The following is a 16,601-nucleotide window of genomic DNA, read 5'->3' on the forward strand; positions in this document are numbered from 1 at the left end:
TCAGAATTTACACTGAAGGGAAGGCTGAGGGGTGGTAAGCAGCTTCTAAGATCTTAATTGTCTTTTAACAGCTGTATATTTTTAATATAGAGAGAATAATTACTAGAGAAGACAATATATATTAATATATATACACTTTTATATAGATACATACAGAGAATACCTACATGCGTACATATTTATACACAAACGTATGTTTTCGTATGTGCTTTTATATTCTGTATATACATGAAATAGTCCTTTGGGCCAAAAGTACAAAGGGACATCTCCTTTTACAGCTGCAAAAATCAATGAGCCGTGTTTTGCCCCTCTCTGCGCAGACGGTGTGACACATCCCGCAGTCTCATCCGAAGCGTGAGTTCCTTTAGCCAAACGTCTCCCTCCTTCCCACCAGCAAAAATAAATAAATAAAAAAAGAAAAAGAAACAAAAAGGGAGTCTGGAGGGAATGGATGAGTCAGAGGTTAGTAATGAACTACAGACACTCATCTCTGGGTCAGCAGTTCATGCAGAGCCCGTGGCAGGAGGGACGGTGAACTGTTGGTGGTCTGGACCTAGAAGAAGTTGCCTCACCATTCCCAGTCCCAACGGCATGGCCAGTGGTAGCGGCAAGAAGGACCATGACAGAAGGGGACCAAAAGACCCAAAATGTTCACCAACTCTGGGCTGAAAACTCCCTTGTGACCTCCATCTGAGATGCTGCCTCTGCCCTGTATGTACAGAGGTCTCTTCACCTGGCAGTGCCCAGCATTCATGAAGGCTGAAGCACCCAGAGCCAAGGGATGTGCACTGAGCTTCACCACGCACATTTCTGGCGTGTTTGAAAAAAGATACAAGGTGACAGTATAGTTTTGTATAAAAAACCAACAGCCACCTTCTGAACAAATATTTTATGAATTTGTTAGGAAGGAGGTATGTCTACCTTGTGCTTTATTGTCTTTCTTGAAGTGCATTACTCGCTTGCTCAGTTTGCTGTAAAATAGTGTAATACACACATAAAAGTTGACATTTCTTTTTACAAGAGGCAACCTCAAACCTGACATGCTCTGTGTCCTGCTTTGTTGACCATCACAAAACTGCATATCTACCACTTCCATAGATGCTTGGTAGAGATTTTCCTCCAGCTCCAGAGATGGGTTTGTATATGTAAAATCTAAAATGGACCAACACTCACAATTTTTTAATCTATGAAACCATAAATGAACAATACAGCTAATATCTACGGAATCTGCATGACCGTCTGACTTTCTTCAGTTCTTTAAGTGGGCAGTGAGGTAACATTACCCCAGAAGACATGCCAGCCAACCTGCAACTCAAAGGGCAAAGGGAACAACACTACTGTAAAACACATTTTTTTCACTAACAACTATATATGCAGTATTTCTCTCTATTTCCCCAAAGACCAGAGTCCCCACAGAAAAACTGGTAGCTGTTTGATGAACTCTTCATCAAAGGTAGATTCTACAAATGGTATCGGGGAAAGGCTGAAGAAAGATGGGCCAGAAAGGAAAACATTTAGCAAACCTTCACGGAGAAGAGATGGAGCTTTTTAAAACACAGTTATTTCTGATTTCCTTTTTTATTATTATTATTCAGCAGCAGAGTAACAGTTAAAATCCTGACATCCTGACATGCTTCATCAGAAGCAAGGAAACACTTTTGTACCACAGCATTACTCTGACATTTAATAGACCACGCGTTCCCCAGCCTTGCATGTTCCCTCCCTCAACAGAAACATTACTCTTTTGAAATGAATCAATCAAGTTTACACTTTGGGTTTTTTCGTCTGTCAGTTTGTACCCTCAGAGCCTCTCTCTTTCACCTTCCTCATGGCCACTGAAAGTCCAGGAGTGATTTTATCCCTGCGTCAGCATGCTGAATTTTATTCTGCTCTATTTACCTTAGCATCAACTAGCAGACAGCAGGTCAAGGCTGCAATAATCACAATCAATTACAAAAATGCTATGACTTTATGCTGGTAGTATCAAGTTGAAAGGAGATACATGGATTTCAGTACGCAAGAGCAATGCAAGCATACATCATCTTTGGTTTAAAATTCTGTTGCCTTGCATCAGATTCTTGCTGTATGCCAAGACATCAAAAAGGTCATACCGGGGACTTTCTGTGGCTGAGCCCCAGTTAGTGCACTGCCATGCCCTTTTCCCACAAGGGAAGGACTGTGCAGTGACATGTCCTGTTCACGTGTACCAGACTGGTTACCATCAAGCATTCCTCCCAGCATGAACACCCATGCTCAGACCTCCTGGGGACAGCACATAGCAGCACAGAGCAACAACCTCTCACAGAATCACAGAATCATCTAGGTTGGAAGAGACCTCCAAGATCACCTAGTCCAACCTCTGACCTAACACTAACAAGTCCTCCACTAAACCATATCACTAAGCTCAACATCTAAACATCTTTTAAAGACCACCAGGGATAGTAACTGAACCACTTCCCTGGGCAGCCTATTCCAATGCCTAACAACCCTTTCAGTAAAGAAGTTCTTCCTAATATCCAACCTAAACCTCCCCTGGTGCAACCTTAGCCCATTCCCCCTCGTCCTGTCACCAGGCACGTGGGAGAATAGATCAATCCCCACCTCACTACAGCCTCCTTTAAGGCACCTGTAGAGAGTGATAAGGTCGCCCCTGAGCCTCCTTTTTTCCAGACTGAACAATCCCAGCTCCCGCAGCCGCTCCTCATAAGACTTGTTCTCCAGACCCCTCACCAGCTTCGTTGCCCTTCTCTGGACTCACTCAAGCACCTCCATGTCCTTCTTGTAGCGAGGGGCCCAAAACTGAACACAGTACTCGAGGTGCAGCCTCACCAGAGCCGAGTACAGGGGGACAATCACTTCTCTAGCCCTGCTGGTCACACTGCTTCTTATGCAGGCCAGGATGCTGTTGGCCTTCTTGGCCACCTGAGCACACTGCTGGCTCATATTCAGCTGACTATCAACTAATACTCCCAGGTCCTTCTCTGCCAGGCAGCTTTCTAACCACTCATCTCCCAGCCTGTAGCATTGCTTGGGGTTGTTTTGCCCCAGGTGCAGGACCCAGCACTTGGCCTTGTTGAACTTCATACAGTTGGCCTCAGCCCATCGGTCCAGCCTATCCAGATCCTCCTGCAGAGCCTTCCTACCCTCGAACAGATCGACACACGCACCTAACTTGGTGTCATCTGCCAACTTACTGAGGGTGCACTCGATCCCCTCAACCACATAATCAATAAAGATATTAAAGAGGACTGGCCCCAGTACTGAGCCCTGGGGGACACCACTAGTGACCGGCCTCCAACTGGATTTGACTCCATTCACCACGACTCTTTGGGCCCGGCTACCCAGCCAGTTTCTAACCCAACGATGCGTACGGCAGTCCAAGCCACGAGCAGCCAGTTTCTCGAGGAGGATGTTGTGGGAAACGGTGTCAAAAGCCTTACTGAAGTCAAGGCAGACCACATCCACAGCCTTTCCCTCATCCACCAAGCGCGTCACTTTGTCATAGAAGAAGATCAGGTTCATAAAGCAGGACCTGCCTTTCATAAACCCATGCTGACTGGGCCTGATTGCCTGCTTGCCCTGCAAGTGCTGTGTGATGACACTCAAGATAATCTGCTCTGTGAGCTTCCCTGGCACTGAGGTCAAACTAACAGGCCTATAGTTTCCCGGGTCTACCTTCCGGCCCTTCTGGTAGATGGGCGTCACATTTGCTAGCCGCCAGTCGACTGGGACCTCCCCTGATAGCCAGGACTGCTGATAAATGATGGAAAGCAGCTTTGCCAGCTCTTCCGACAGTTCTCGCAGCACCCTCGGGTGGATCCCATCCAGCCCCATCGACTTGCATACATCTAAGTGCTGTAGCAGGTTGCCAACCATTTCCTCATGGATTGTGAGGGCCACATCCTGCTCCCCATCCCCTTCCACCAGCTCAGGGTACTGGGTATCTAGAGAACAACTGGTCTTGCCACTAAAGACTGAGGCAAAGAAGGCATTAAGCACCTCAGCCTTTTCCTCGTCTCTCGTCACTAAGTTTCCCCCCCATCCAGTAAAGGACAGAGATTCTCCTTAGTCCTCCTTTTCATGTTAATGTATTTATAAATACATTTTCTGTTATCTTTAACAGCAGTAGCCAGATTGATCTCCACATGAGCTTTGGCCTTTCTAATTTTGTCCCTACACATCCTTACAACATCCTTATAATCCTTCTGAGTGGCCTGCCCTCTCTTCCAAAGATCATAAACCCTGTTTTTTTTCCTAAGCTCCAGCTACAACTCTCTGTTCAGCCAGGCTGGCCTTCTTCCATGCAGGCTCGTCTTTGGGCATGTGGGGACAGACCGCTCCTGAGCCTTTAAGATTTCCTTCTTGAGGAGTGCCCAGCCTTGCTGGACACCTCTGCCCTTCAGAACTGCCTTCCAAGGGACTCTGCCAATCAGTGTCCTCAACAGCTCAGTCTGCCCTCTGGAAGTACAAGACAGCAATTTTACTGGTCCCCCTCCTGACTTCACCAATAATAGAGAACTCTATCATTATGTGGTCACTCTGCCCAAGACAGCTCTTGACCACCACATCTCCCACCAGTCCTTCTCTGTTTGTGAACAGAAGGTCCAGCAGGGCACCTTCCCTGGTAGGCTCACTAACCAGCTGCGTCAGGAAACTATCTTCCACGCTCTCCAGAAACCTCCTAGACTGCTTCCTCTGAGCTGTGTTGCACATCCAGGATATGTCTGGGAAGTTGAAGTCCCCCACGAGGACAAGAACCAAAGATTTTGCAACTTTTGCTAGCTGCCTGTAGAATTCCTCATCTGTCTCCTCATCCTGGTTTAGCAGTCTGTAACAGACCCCCACCAGGATGCTTGCCTTGTTGGCCTTCCCGCTGATCCTAACCCATAGGGACTCAACCTTATCATTCCCAGTCTTAGCCTCAAGTTCCACAACATCAAAACACTCTCTAATATAGAGAGTCACACCACCACCCCTTCTGTGCTGCCTGTCCCTTCTGAAGAGCTTATAGCCAGTCATTGCAGCACTCCAGTCATGGGAGCAGTCCCACCATGTTTCAGTGATGGCAACCAAGTCATAGCTAGCCTGCTGCACGATGGCTTCCAGCTCCTCCTGTTTGTTGCCCATGCTGCTTGCATTAGTGTAGATGCACTCCAGCTGGGCCATTGCCAGCTTCCCAGACCCTGACATTGCTCCCCCTGGCACACCTCTAACAAGCCTTATTCCCTCCCCGTCCCCCATCCCCTTTCCTATCTAGTTTAAAGCCCTCTCAATGAGCCCTGCCAGCTGCTGCGCTAGTGTCTGTTTTCACTTTCGAGACAGGTAGGACCCATTTGCACTTAGCGGGCCAGGTGCTGAGTAAAGCACCCCATGGTCAAAAAAACCAAGATTTCTATGTTGACACCAGCCTCTGAACCGCTTGTTTATCAGGTGGGCTTTCCGGGTCCTCTCTGTACCACTCCCTGCCACTGTAGGGATGGAGGAAAGTACGACCTGTACTCCCGCTCCATCTACTAATCGTCCCAGTCCCCTAAAGTCCCGTTTGATAGCCTTCAGGCTTCTTTCTTCGATATCATCTCTGCCAGCCTGGACTATCAAAAGAGGATAGTAGTCAGAGGGGCGAACTAGGTTAGGAAGCTTTCTGGCAGTGTCCCTGACCCTGGCCCCAGGGAGGCAGCAGACTTCCCTATGTGTAAGGTCAGGTCGACAAATAGGGCCCTCTGTTCCCCTGAGAAGGGAGTCGCCTACAACGATCACCCTTCTTTCTTTCTTAGTGGAAGCAGTCTTGAGGCATGGAGTCGACTTCCTCGCCCTAGGCATCCTCCTGGGTAGACTGTTCACCTCATCCTCACCCACCGGTCTCTCAAGCTCCAGGGCCTCAAACCTGTTGTGTATGGGCACCTGGGGAGGCAGGGCCGGTAGGGAGGGGGGTTGCCTGCGATGTTGAGCAGGGACCTGTTTCCATTCCTCCTCATCTCCTATGTCCCCTCCCTCTGCTCGACATGGCAGGGGGTCCACCACTGCTTGGGATGTCTCACCCCATTGCCTTTCCTTCAAGCCTTGCAGGGAGTTGCCCCACAGGTCTATCTCCCACTCGCCTACCTGTTTGGATGTTCATGCAGCACTTGGTAGATGCTGATAAGGAAGGTTTGGTTTTTAAAGCTCTCCACCACGCAGTCCTTGTAGATCCGAAACTCAGCGGCTGTGACAGCCTCTCCCTCAGGAATCTGAGACAAATTGAACTTGAACTCCTTGTGGTGCTGCTGGTGAGGCGTGAATTCCTTGTCATACTCAACTGCAGATGAAGAGAGGGAAGACAAGAAAAAAAGGAACCATGACTAAAATTTAACAACAAAAGGTCTTCTCATGCTGCCACCTGTTCCTTCAAGAAAACAGAAATCAGATTTATTCTCCAAACACAGACTTGGCAAGTGCCAGAAAAGCTTCTGCAGCTAAAGCCTACAGTACTTTGAAAAGATGGATGTTCATCTTCTCTAGCCTATGCCTTTGAGATTTCAATATTTATTTTTTTTTTTAGAGAAAAGTCAGCTTTGACAGGTGAAATATGACCATGCCTGTTGCTCCTTTTTAGAATATTTCACAACAACTCTGAAGCTGGTACCTCCCCCACCATTTTCCACCTATGGATCTCCATGTTGTTTATGGCATTTCCATAAGCCTCACACCTCTCTTCCAACAGGAGATGATTAGCTTCCTTTTATTTTAAGGCAAAACATAAAGGCAAAGACAGAATTAACGTTAGCACAAGGTCAACCAGTTCCCTAATGGTCCTAAAAGCAGCTGCTTTCTGGCTCCTAGGTTTGTGCTTTGGCTGTCAGACTTCCTTGTGATCAGAGTAAGATTAACATGGCATTTATCTCAAGAGTTAAACCTAACCAAACACTGTGCTTGCCTTCCTTTGCAGGAGCTTATTTGAGACTGAGAGCTGCGAAGAAGTGACCTCTTCTGCTTTCTGTAGTCATCCTCCCTGGCCTCAACCCTCCCCAGGTAAGCTGTCAGGTATGGATTTTCAGACAGGTGCAAACAAAAAGCCCTCCTTCTTCAGGCCTGAGGATTTGCATTTTCTCTGTTTCAGGCTCCATTTGCAAACTTTACTTCTCATCCCATTCTTGTAGTACTTTACTACATCTAGTTATAGTCTGATTTGAATTTATTGTTCATTATTTCTTCTAATTTTCTATTAGTAATTGCTTAAAGCATTAACATGTTATATAAACATATATAATTACATCTTTAAAGCCCTAGGGAGAAGGAAAACTAAAACCAAAAAACTGTTCCCACCCATGCAACTGAAGCAGCATACGTCAGTGAGGGATCAGTTCACCATTATATTATCATTAGAGACATGATTAAATTCAGAGGAGGCAGTGATGGAAGTGCAGATTCCTTTTCACTTCAGTCTTTGTGCTCACTTCTTGTTGCCTTTTTTCCCCTGCTCCTCACTGATACATCAAACTGCAAGAGCATCCACCAGACTAACGTCACAACAGCCTGTGAGACAAGCCACAGTCCCTGTTTTGCAGATGCAATACTGAGTCACAAGGAGAGTGACTTGTCCACAGACAGGCTTGTGGCAGAGCCAGGAATGATGGCCAACAAACCTGACTTTCACTGCTTTACCCACAGGTGACCTCCCTGGAGAGCAGAAACCTCTCCTGGCTGCTGGAAACAGCCCATGGAGATTTTGCTCTCTACCTTTCCTGACTGCCTGTTCCTCTTCATTCCCCAGTGCCAGTTTCGTCTGTCTCCTCTCCCTTTCCTTTGGCAGCCCTTTCGTGTGAGCTGCCTCATCTGGCTGGATGCACATCCTGGCTCCCTGTGAGACACTTAGTCACATCCTTCTCTTTGAAGCTCGCCTGGAAATCCTTTCACCTCCACATGACTGCCATGGAGCATTTCGTGGGACACCGCGCCTTGAGATACTGCCTTAAAAGCTGCCACAGTGCAAACAAAACTGCTGTCGAAGTCAGAAGCTGCTGCCAATTTTGGCATGCTCACATTATTAACTGAGCAGTTTACATGTCAAATGACTGAAAGCTGTGGGTGACGAGACCCTGAGACTTCCAGAAAGGAGGTGGTAATTCCCAGCATCTCCATCACAGATTGCTCCAAGCTAAACGATGCAATGCCACCAAGCAATTAAATAGGTAGCCACCAGTTATGGGTGACCCTCTGAAGCACTTGTCCCTGCTTTTAACCAGGAATAACCCCAGAAATGCTGGGCTGGTTGATGAGACTTGTGCGGATGCTGGCCAGAAAGGGACCTGACCTGCCCAGTGCCTGAGTTGCCCCAAAGCACAACACATCCCCCAAAACAGAGTGGCCACGTATTTTCAGAAACTTGCAAGGGTCCAACCACTCAGAAGCTGCGTTCAGCCATCTGCAGCAGATCGACGTGCCCAGCCTGGCCTTGTAGCTTGCTGCTACAAGGAGAGAGGATGTAATTAATGGTGAGGGAACATCTGCATCAGCCGTTTTGGAGAGACGGAGGGGATGAAGCAACAAGTCTCGATTTAGAACTTGTAACGTCCTTGCTTGCGGGTGCAACAACCTGCTGAAACCCTCATCCCCTCCTGCCTTGCCAATGGGATGAGGGCAAGATGCACTTCAGAAAGACTGCTTTCCCCCAGGCTCATGGCTGAGGACAACAGGCAGCAGCCCCACTGTGCATGGTAAAGACCTACAAGAACAAGGGGAAGGACACCACTGGGATGAGCAGCAGACCCCAGGCAAGAACCAAGCCAGGGAGACAGGCAGGGTGCAGGAAAACCTCAGTGACACAGGAAAGAAATAGCCATGGGAATGCCCCCACACCTCCTGCCAAGGCATAGTGTGGCAGTGCAGAGCCATCCCACCGGGCCTGCAGCAGGGACACGGCACTTGGTGCGAGGGGAACAGCCACTTTCTGCAGCTACTTGCGGACCTACGCTACAAAATTCACAGTTTAAAACAGAAATAGCACTACCCCTCTGCTAAAAAGTCAAACGCATCCACAAAAGGGAAAAAAAAACACCCAAACACCCACCACTGAGCATCAAAAGTAGATGCAGGTACAGCTTTTGACTCTGAGTACCCTTTCCCAGTTTGCAACTTGTGTGATATGTTTACAGTAGTATTTTCCTGTTTTTTAAAAATTTCTTCCTTTCTCCCTGTCCTTGTGTGAACACCCCGGACAATCACAGAAGCTGACCACACTGTTTATGGGGGAAGCATTCAAACTGATTTTGTTATCAGGGCTGGGAGAGTAAACAACCTGAAACACACACACAAGGAAACCTTTTTTTAATCCTTCAGATTAAGTAATTTTGCTTCTTCTTTTACAAGAAATGCACATTCAGAAAGGCTTTAAGTGGATGGTGTCCTTTTCAGCTATGTTCAGTGTCCCTGCATCATCACAGGGTGGAAAAAAAGCCTACATTAAGCTTGTATGAAGCAAGTATAAAAGTTTAATGAGTTGGAAAGTTTTTCTGGCTATGTATCTTCCCATGATAGAATGGAGGGTGGGTTTTTTTTCTTCGTGGGAGTGGTGAGATATTTAAGTTCTATATACTCATTGTCACCCCATCAAGTTAATAATCAACTGTTTTCATTCAGCAAGACAGTTTAAAAATATAAAATGCCAACAGTTCCTCTCTGGGGGCTTTTTACCCCTGGAAACAGCTCATTTTTAACAAAGAAGTCAAGTTTTAGAACAGTAAAATTTGGAAAGGCAAGACCCAAGCTGCTGCTTCCCAGGATTACCCAGTTTGTATTGCTATCACATTACATCGCATCAGATGATCTATTATTCAAAATGCAGATGGCGCATGCCAAGATGCAAGGCAACAGCAAAAAGGAGAAATCATTTCTCAAGCTGCTTTCCTTTTTCCTTTTTTTTTTTTTTTTTTTCTCTCCCACGGGAATTTGTTCAGGTTGGTCTGACCAGCGACACAGTCAATCCAAAGCTGATTTCTGCTTGAGGATGGACATGTGCAAGTCCCAGCTTCACAAAGCCCTTGCAGAGAAAATCAGACAGCTCATGGCTGGGCAGGTTGAACACCAGTACATCAGGAACAAGCCAGGCTAAAATAGGGATGGTAGGGTACTGACACAAACTGTAACCCTCTAAAATTCATCCTCAGGGTCACCCTCATTCTGAGCATTATTACCCATTAGTTGAAGTAGCTCCTTGGAGGCTACAGATCCAGGTTTGCAAGTCACAAGCAAAGTAGGATCCAAGCTATGGGCTTTGGGACTATGGGGGAGTTGCCCCCAAGTTTTCATTACAACTCTCTCTTGGCAGAATGGATGAGCACACACAAACAGTTAACAGAGAACCGTGCCAGTAGCTCTTTACATTCCCCTTTACAAATATTTTTAAATATTATACGAACACAACACTATTGTTGAGCAGTTAAAAAGGCAAGAATGTCAAAATTAGGGTTACTGTGGTTCTGAATTTTGTGTATTCTAATTCTAAACTAGTTTTGCAATGGCCAACTTCAGCACAAGATGTCCTTGGTTTAAAAATAACATACTGCTTACAGTACTTGCTACTTTAAAAGCACTGCACAAGGATAATAATAAAAACAAAATTAATTCAGAAATTAACACATTTTATCTATTTTGGTAACTATACCATCCGACTTCCATTTGAGAGTGTCACATACACCTTGGACCAAGGGAATCTAACCCTGATGACAGTCATTGAATGAACTCTCCTTGCACGTAGGAGCTTTCAGGATTTCTTTGGATCTGAAGTAACTAGTAAGCAGAAACAACAAGATAACAGTCTTTTCCGATTAAACACAATTTTCTTTTAGAATAACAACATGACTAACATGTCATGATATTTGGTGTTTTTCTCAAGTTCTCAGATGCTGAGAAAGTGTTAGGTCAGGTGTTCAGGTGACAGTCTCAACGGTGGCTTAAGAAAGTCTTTAGCTCAAGCTCTAGGAGCTAAAGCCAAAAATATTAAAATACATACTCCAAACCTACAGCTATAAAAGCAAACATTTTACATATTATCTGGGTAGGTAGTTATAATTTCTGTGGCAACCTAGCTCCTTGGAGGGGGAGGAGAAGGAGAGGGACCACTGACACACAACTATTTGGGATGTGGCATTCTGCATCCATCCTGTCCCCAGCAAGCCTGAAACTTCTGAAGAACCTCTTGCACCCAAAGTGCTTCAGCAATGACTTGGCTTTGTAGGACCATCAAAACCACACTCCGGCAAAAGCAACCAGCATTCATCACCTGCTTATGGAGAGTGGGTTTTCTGCAAGTATTCAGAGGAATTAAATTTGAGTACATATACAAGACATTACTAGTCATTTCTTCTCAGCCTTCATGACCCCCTCCCTAATAAAATGAGAAAGCCCCTAAAACTAATAAATAAATAACAGCAAAAGGAGTAAGAATCAAAGTATAGGGCAGGATTAATATAGAAGTTAGCAGTACTTTTGTAAGTAACTAAGTAACTGACACACAGTGGGAGAGGACAGAAGAGAAGATTTCTGGCATGCAAGCTTTGTACATGCAAGATGAGGTACACTTCAGTGTAAGACCTGGTCTCCATTTGGATCTTACAGTTTGACTCCTGTGTCAAAAATCATGCTTATCCAGACCATCAGGCACCGGGACCTACAAGTTTGGAACCTGCAGCAAATCTTTTTTAACTCTGAAGAGATGTCCAGGATAGACCTGAAGCCTTGTCTGGATTTTCTGAATCTACCAGGTCAATCTAAAAAAAGACATCAAGTCTCCCAGTTAGCCCAACTGTGGAAACAGTGCAACTCTTACAGATTAAAACTGACTTTTATTACTAAAATATAAAGTATTTCCTAAATACTGTGTAAAAAAGAACAAAGAGTACACCCCAGAGAGTACAAAGCACCCATTCGACTTCTTACAATGGGAAGAAGAGAAATCTAAAAAGCTTCACACCTTCCTTCTGCTTGTTACAGGGAACAAACATTGAGTTGTACACCGAGTGCACCTGCAGATGTTGCATCTGTAGGCCAGCAAGCAGAACAGCTGACTCCTGGAAGCAGTGAGGATACATCAGGGAAAGTATTGCTGCTGCCTCTTGTTCACACTCAACTGTAGTGCACACCACTGCCAGATGGCCATCGGGATCAACAGCCCTGTGCTCTTACCACTGCAATGACACTCCACAACCACTACCCCTTAGGGATAGCACTGACCACTTCTTTCCAGTAAGGACCCAAAAGAAAGCAAAATCTCCTCATTCTCCAAACTAAGATCTATTAGCACACCATTTTACAAACAGTGAGCAAGAAAATTCTTTCAAATAGAAGATATGAAAGATGAGACATTAAAATAAAAGGTCTGAAAGCAAGGTGGGGATCATCTTGCTGTCAGCCTAGCACCTTCAAATGCCTTCCATGATCACAGCAACTCTGAACAACCCCTCAGGGTCTCAGAAAAGACTGCTTCTTTCCATAGCCACAGCCATGGTGGCAGCACCATCCCCTATGTCAAGCACATTCTCCACTGTTTCTAATGCCACCCTGAGACATGTCAGGTCTCCCTGGGTCTTTTTCTTCCTCCTTGAGTCCCTCTGCCTCCCAAACATCTCTCCTGGACCTGCAGTACTGCATCTCAGACACCATGAACAGACCAATCTCTGTCCTGATAGACAAGGGCACGTTGAAGCTCACTGGACATAAATAGTGAGCCTTTCCCATTTGCAACTGATTACACTCTTCACAATATAAGCAGCTTTTAAACAGAAAGAAGCCAAGATACATATGGCTGAATTCGGTATTGCACCTGCTGTTTATCCCTCTGAGTACAGCCAAGGTTGTCTAGAGACAAGGGCTAGCTACGCTACCACAAATGTAACGCAGTTGGAAGTTAATGCCTAGATAGCTTAAAAATAATAATAAAAGATTCAAGGCCAACAGAACTCCAAAAGGGCGCTTTCTTAGGAACGGCTGTAATATCACATCTGGGCCACCACAATATAAAGTGGAATTACTCCACTAACTTCAGTGGAGCAATGCCAGTTTACATCCGATGAAAACCTGGCTTTATACTCCAGAGCTGCGAGTGCCAAAAGAGAATGATTCGGAAAAATAACCCGTCGTTAATCCAACCCCAATGTAATTATGGAGATTAAATTTAAACAATAGCAAATCACTCTCTAAACATAGCATTCTGTAGCAGAGCTTCAAAGGAGGAGGGCCTTCTACTTTTGGACGAAAAATACAACTGAGCTCCTCTTTGTCTCTTTGCGCTGGGAATCAAGCTGGAACCAACTTGTAAAATCAGATTAAAACAGTTGCACAACAGCTTCCTTTCAGGACTCCTGAACCAGAGAGCCATCTAAAAATCAAAATAATGCACTAACTGAACATAAAATACCCACGGGACACCAGAGAGTACTAAAGGGTATTTCCACACTCTCCACCAAGACGCCTATTGTATGGACAGCAAGGCGTTCCCTCTGCAGCAGGCAGGACTGGGGACCAGCTTGCACCAGCATGTGCAAGGGTGAGGAGGGGAGACATCCGTGGGTGCTTCACAGGGCTAACTGTGAGAGGCTGGCTGCAGACCATGGGCATCTCATCCACAGCATTAACTTTTGGGATTCCTGTGCTGTCCCCTTCTTCGCAGAGGCAGCCTCCTCCTACATCTCCTCCCCACAGCTTCTGAATACAAACATTAATGAAACTGGTATTTTCATTCCATATGCTGGCACATATGGCAGGTCCCTGTACTGAAAACAGTGTTGTATCTTAGGAAAACAAAACATCTTTCTGCTTAAGCGATGCCAAATTGCTTTATCAAAGGCACTACTGTTTGCATTTTTGTGGCAATATTAATGCAGTTCCCACTGAGAAGCTGATAAAGACCCTGACTGCACAAAACACCCCTCTGGAATAAGTGATCCGCAGCTATTTCTGTATCAAGTTTCCAAATAATTTATGATTAAAATAACATTATGCTTTCCAAACCCCATGTGTACTTCACAGCCAAGCTTCGTACAGGCAGAGGCAGCGTTTGCGGGAGTAGCCAGTGCCACCCACCCAGTGGCAGCCACAGGCAACCAACAGAACTCTGCTGCCACACACAGAGGGGCGAGGACACCCCTGCCCCGCTCCTCTTCTCTCCCTTGGCTCTTCGTTTGCACCCGTGGCTGCTTTTCCTGTCCTCCGGGCTTGACACAGGTCACGCTACTTTTGCTGCTGGAATCGCTGTTCACGTGGCAGCTCCCTGCAGTTGTGCAGCTGCCCAGGGCGCATCGACCGGATCCTGAAATGTTTTCAGGGATTTTTAAACATTGTAGCAGCCGCCTGGCTTATCTTGCATCCTCTCTGTAAATTATCTGCCCTTCAGTAGGAATTTAAGGCAGTCCCAACCAATTCACTTGTGCACTTGAGCTAAATTTCAAAACTGAAGTTGTGCAAAGTGGAAAACATTTTTAACTTCATTACATTTCCCTCTCGCCTTTTTTCCAGACAGCTTTCGTATTGATCAGCAAAACTGAAAATCAACCAGCAGCAATCAGGAAAGTGGGCAACATAAAAATGTTTGCAAGCTACGTTCATTTTGTCGAGTACTCATCTCTTTGCATCACAGGCAGTTTTCCATGTAATAGCCCAGCTGAAAAAGGTATCTCCTGACACTACACAATCACTCCCTGTAAAAATAGTGCCTGCAGCATTTAAGATTTTATAAATTATTGAAAATGTTTAATCCATCACTCAATAAAAGTCCTTTTAAAAAAAGCTGCGACTGGAGCATCACATGACTTGTGACTCCCGTGGACACCGTAAGTTGTGTCACTGAGCATTATGATTTAGTGTTTAGTATTTTACACAGGGCTCCAATTCCAAATGACTGCATGATGCAGTGTCTGGCCAAATCAAGCATCTCCATGCACCACATAATAGCAGGGGCTTTAGGGAGTTGGCAGGGTGCTTGGTGAAAAAATGGCAATAAGAAAAAAAGAACTGAAGGACAACAGAATTGTTATCAAAAAGAGAAAAGTGATACAAGAAAGGCAGGAAATACTGCACCCAGTGAGGGCAGAATGATGGCAGGGTTAAGAACAAGTAAAACCACTGTACAGAGATGTCAAAAGCTCTCAGTGTTCAACGGGATCACAAAACAGCCCTCTGGGAGAGTCAAGGGGACAAGATGCTGTAGTTCTGAAGACTGAGGACAGAGAAGGTGTGATGAGTTTGAAGACATTTGGTCATTCCTCCTGGTCATGTGTATTTGTCTAAGGAATAGTGTGTTTTGGGAGCAAACCCCGTCACTACTTCCATTTGTTGCATGTTGGTTTGGCACACCGATTTGGAGGAAATATCTCCAACACTTGACTAGGACTGGAGGCTCTGAACCACCACAGGGGTCTTGCACCACCATGGTACCAGAATAACCCCTGTCCACCTGTAGGAGCCAGGTGCTCAGAAGACATCAGACCACACAGAAGTACCAGAGCACCCTTGCTACACCCACTGATTAAAAAAAAAAAAAAAAAAAAAAGTATCACATTGCTTTAACAACCTGCATAGGGGTAAAGAATTTCATCTCCTAAAAAAAAAAAAAAAGGAAAAAAAGCCCCAGTTTCCCTAGCCTCTTTTCTCTAAGCCTTCCTTTTCCATTATTTTTCACATCCCTGTATCCCCCAGTGACCAGAAGCATACTTGGAATGCTTCTGTCCATCTGATAAAGAGATTGGAGGCTGCAGCCCCATGTCAGGCAAGGACCCACGGGGCACACAGTTTCTGCTTCTGGCCGCAGCTCCCAGCGCATCAAAAGCCCGAAAGATACAATGCTTTGGGGAAGCTGGGAGAATCCCAGTCAGGGTGGGAAATGATAGGAAAAAGTAAGACTTGAGGAAAACCATCGTTAAAAGAACTACTAAAATGGGATTTGTGGAATAATCCTTAGTTCCACACAGTTGGCCTGACTTTAACACAGTAGCATAGCTGGGTAGTTCACCTGAAAAACATCCAGCAGGAAAAGGGACAGCCTCTGCCAAGTTCTTTCTCTTTATATATTTTTCCTTTTTTTTTTTCCCATTCTCAATTTCACCAGATACACAAAGCAACCCTTACGATCTAGGCATTTAAAATCAAAGTTACATAAGTTACATACAACTGGTCTTAAAGTAACAGCAAATAATTGACTCGAAGTGCACAGGTTAACAATTAATTGAGGAAATTAAACCGCAATGATTTAAAATGCAACCCAGTAAGTAGGCATTTCTGACTTTCAGCCTATCTTGACTATTTTCCTTAAGTAATCAGGGTCCTGAAAACAGCAGTTAAAAGGAACAAAAGGGAATGTGTTAAAATTCCCAGCAGAGCTGCTTGCCCACAAATTAATTTTCAGACATTTGGCTTCTACATCTTTGCTCTTTGCAATTCGTGTCCCGGCTGTTTGACGATTCTAGCAGTTTTCTGCCCCACCCAATGCAGCCTTGTCATTACTGATTTTATTTTTCCGCTGCTTCTCTCTTAGTAATGCCCTCCTCTCTTGCCTTGACTGGTCACATGCTATCCTTGGATGAAAACATCAAAACCCTGACAATTTTTAGTAAATATATATATAGAGAGAGATT

At 45.3% G+C, this 16,601-nt stretch overlaps 1 protein-coding gene across 5 annotated transcripts in view; it reads right to left on the reverse strand.

Annotated features, from left to right (window-relative positions):
- BMP6 (bone morphogenetic protein 6) overlaps positions 1–16,601 on the reverse strand; it is a 123,108-nt gene that overhangs the window by 52,487 nt on the left and 54,020 nt on the right. For all 5 annotated transcript variants that reach the window (XR_013947576.1, XR_013947577.1, XM_080582739.1 and 2 more), the window contains exon 2: positions 6,103–6,295. Coding sequence is in view for 3 of the 5 variants with exons in the window: in XM_080582739.1 (XP_080438865.1) it covers positions 6,103–6,295 (193 nt within the window). In the remaining 2 variants the exon portion in view is untranslated. The remainder of the gene's footprint in view (positions 1–6,102; positions 6,296–16,601) is intronic.

Source organism: Anser brachyrhynchus, assembly GCF_964034855.1.
Source record: "Anser brachyrhynchus genome assembly, chromosome: 2".
Classification (NCBI taxonomy): Eukaryota; Metazoa; Chordata; class Aves; order Anseriformes; family Anatidae; genus Anser; species Anser brachyrhynchus.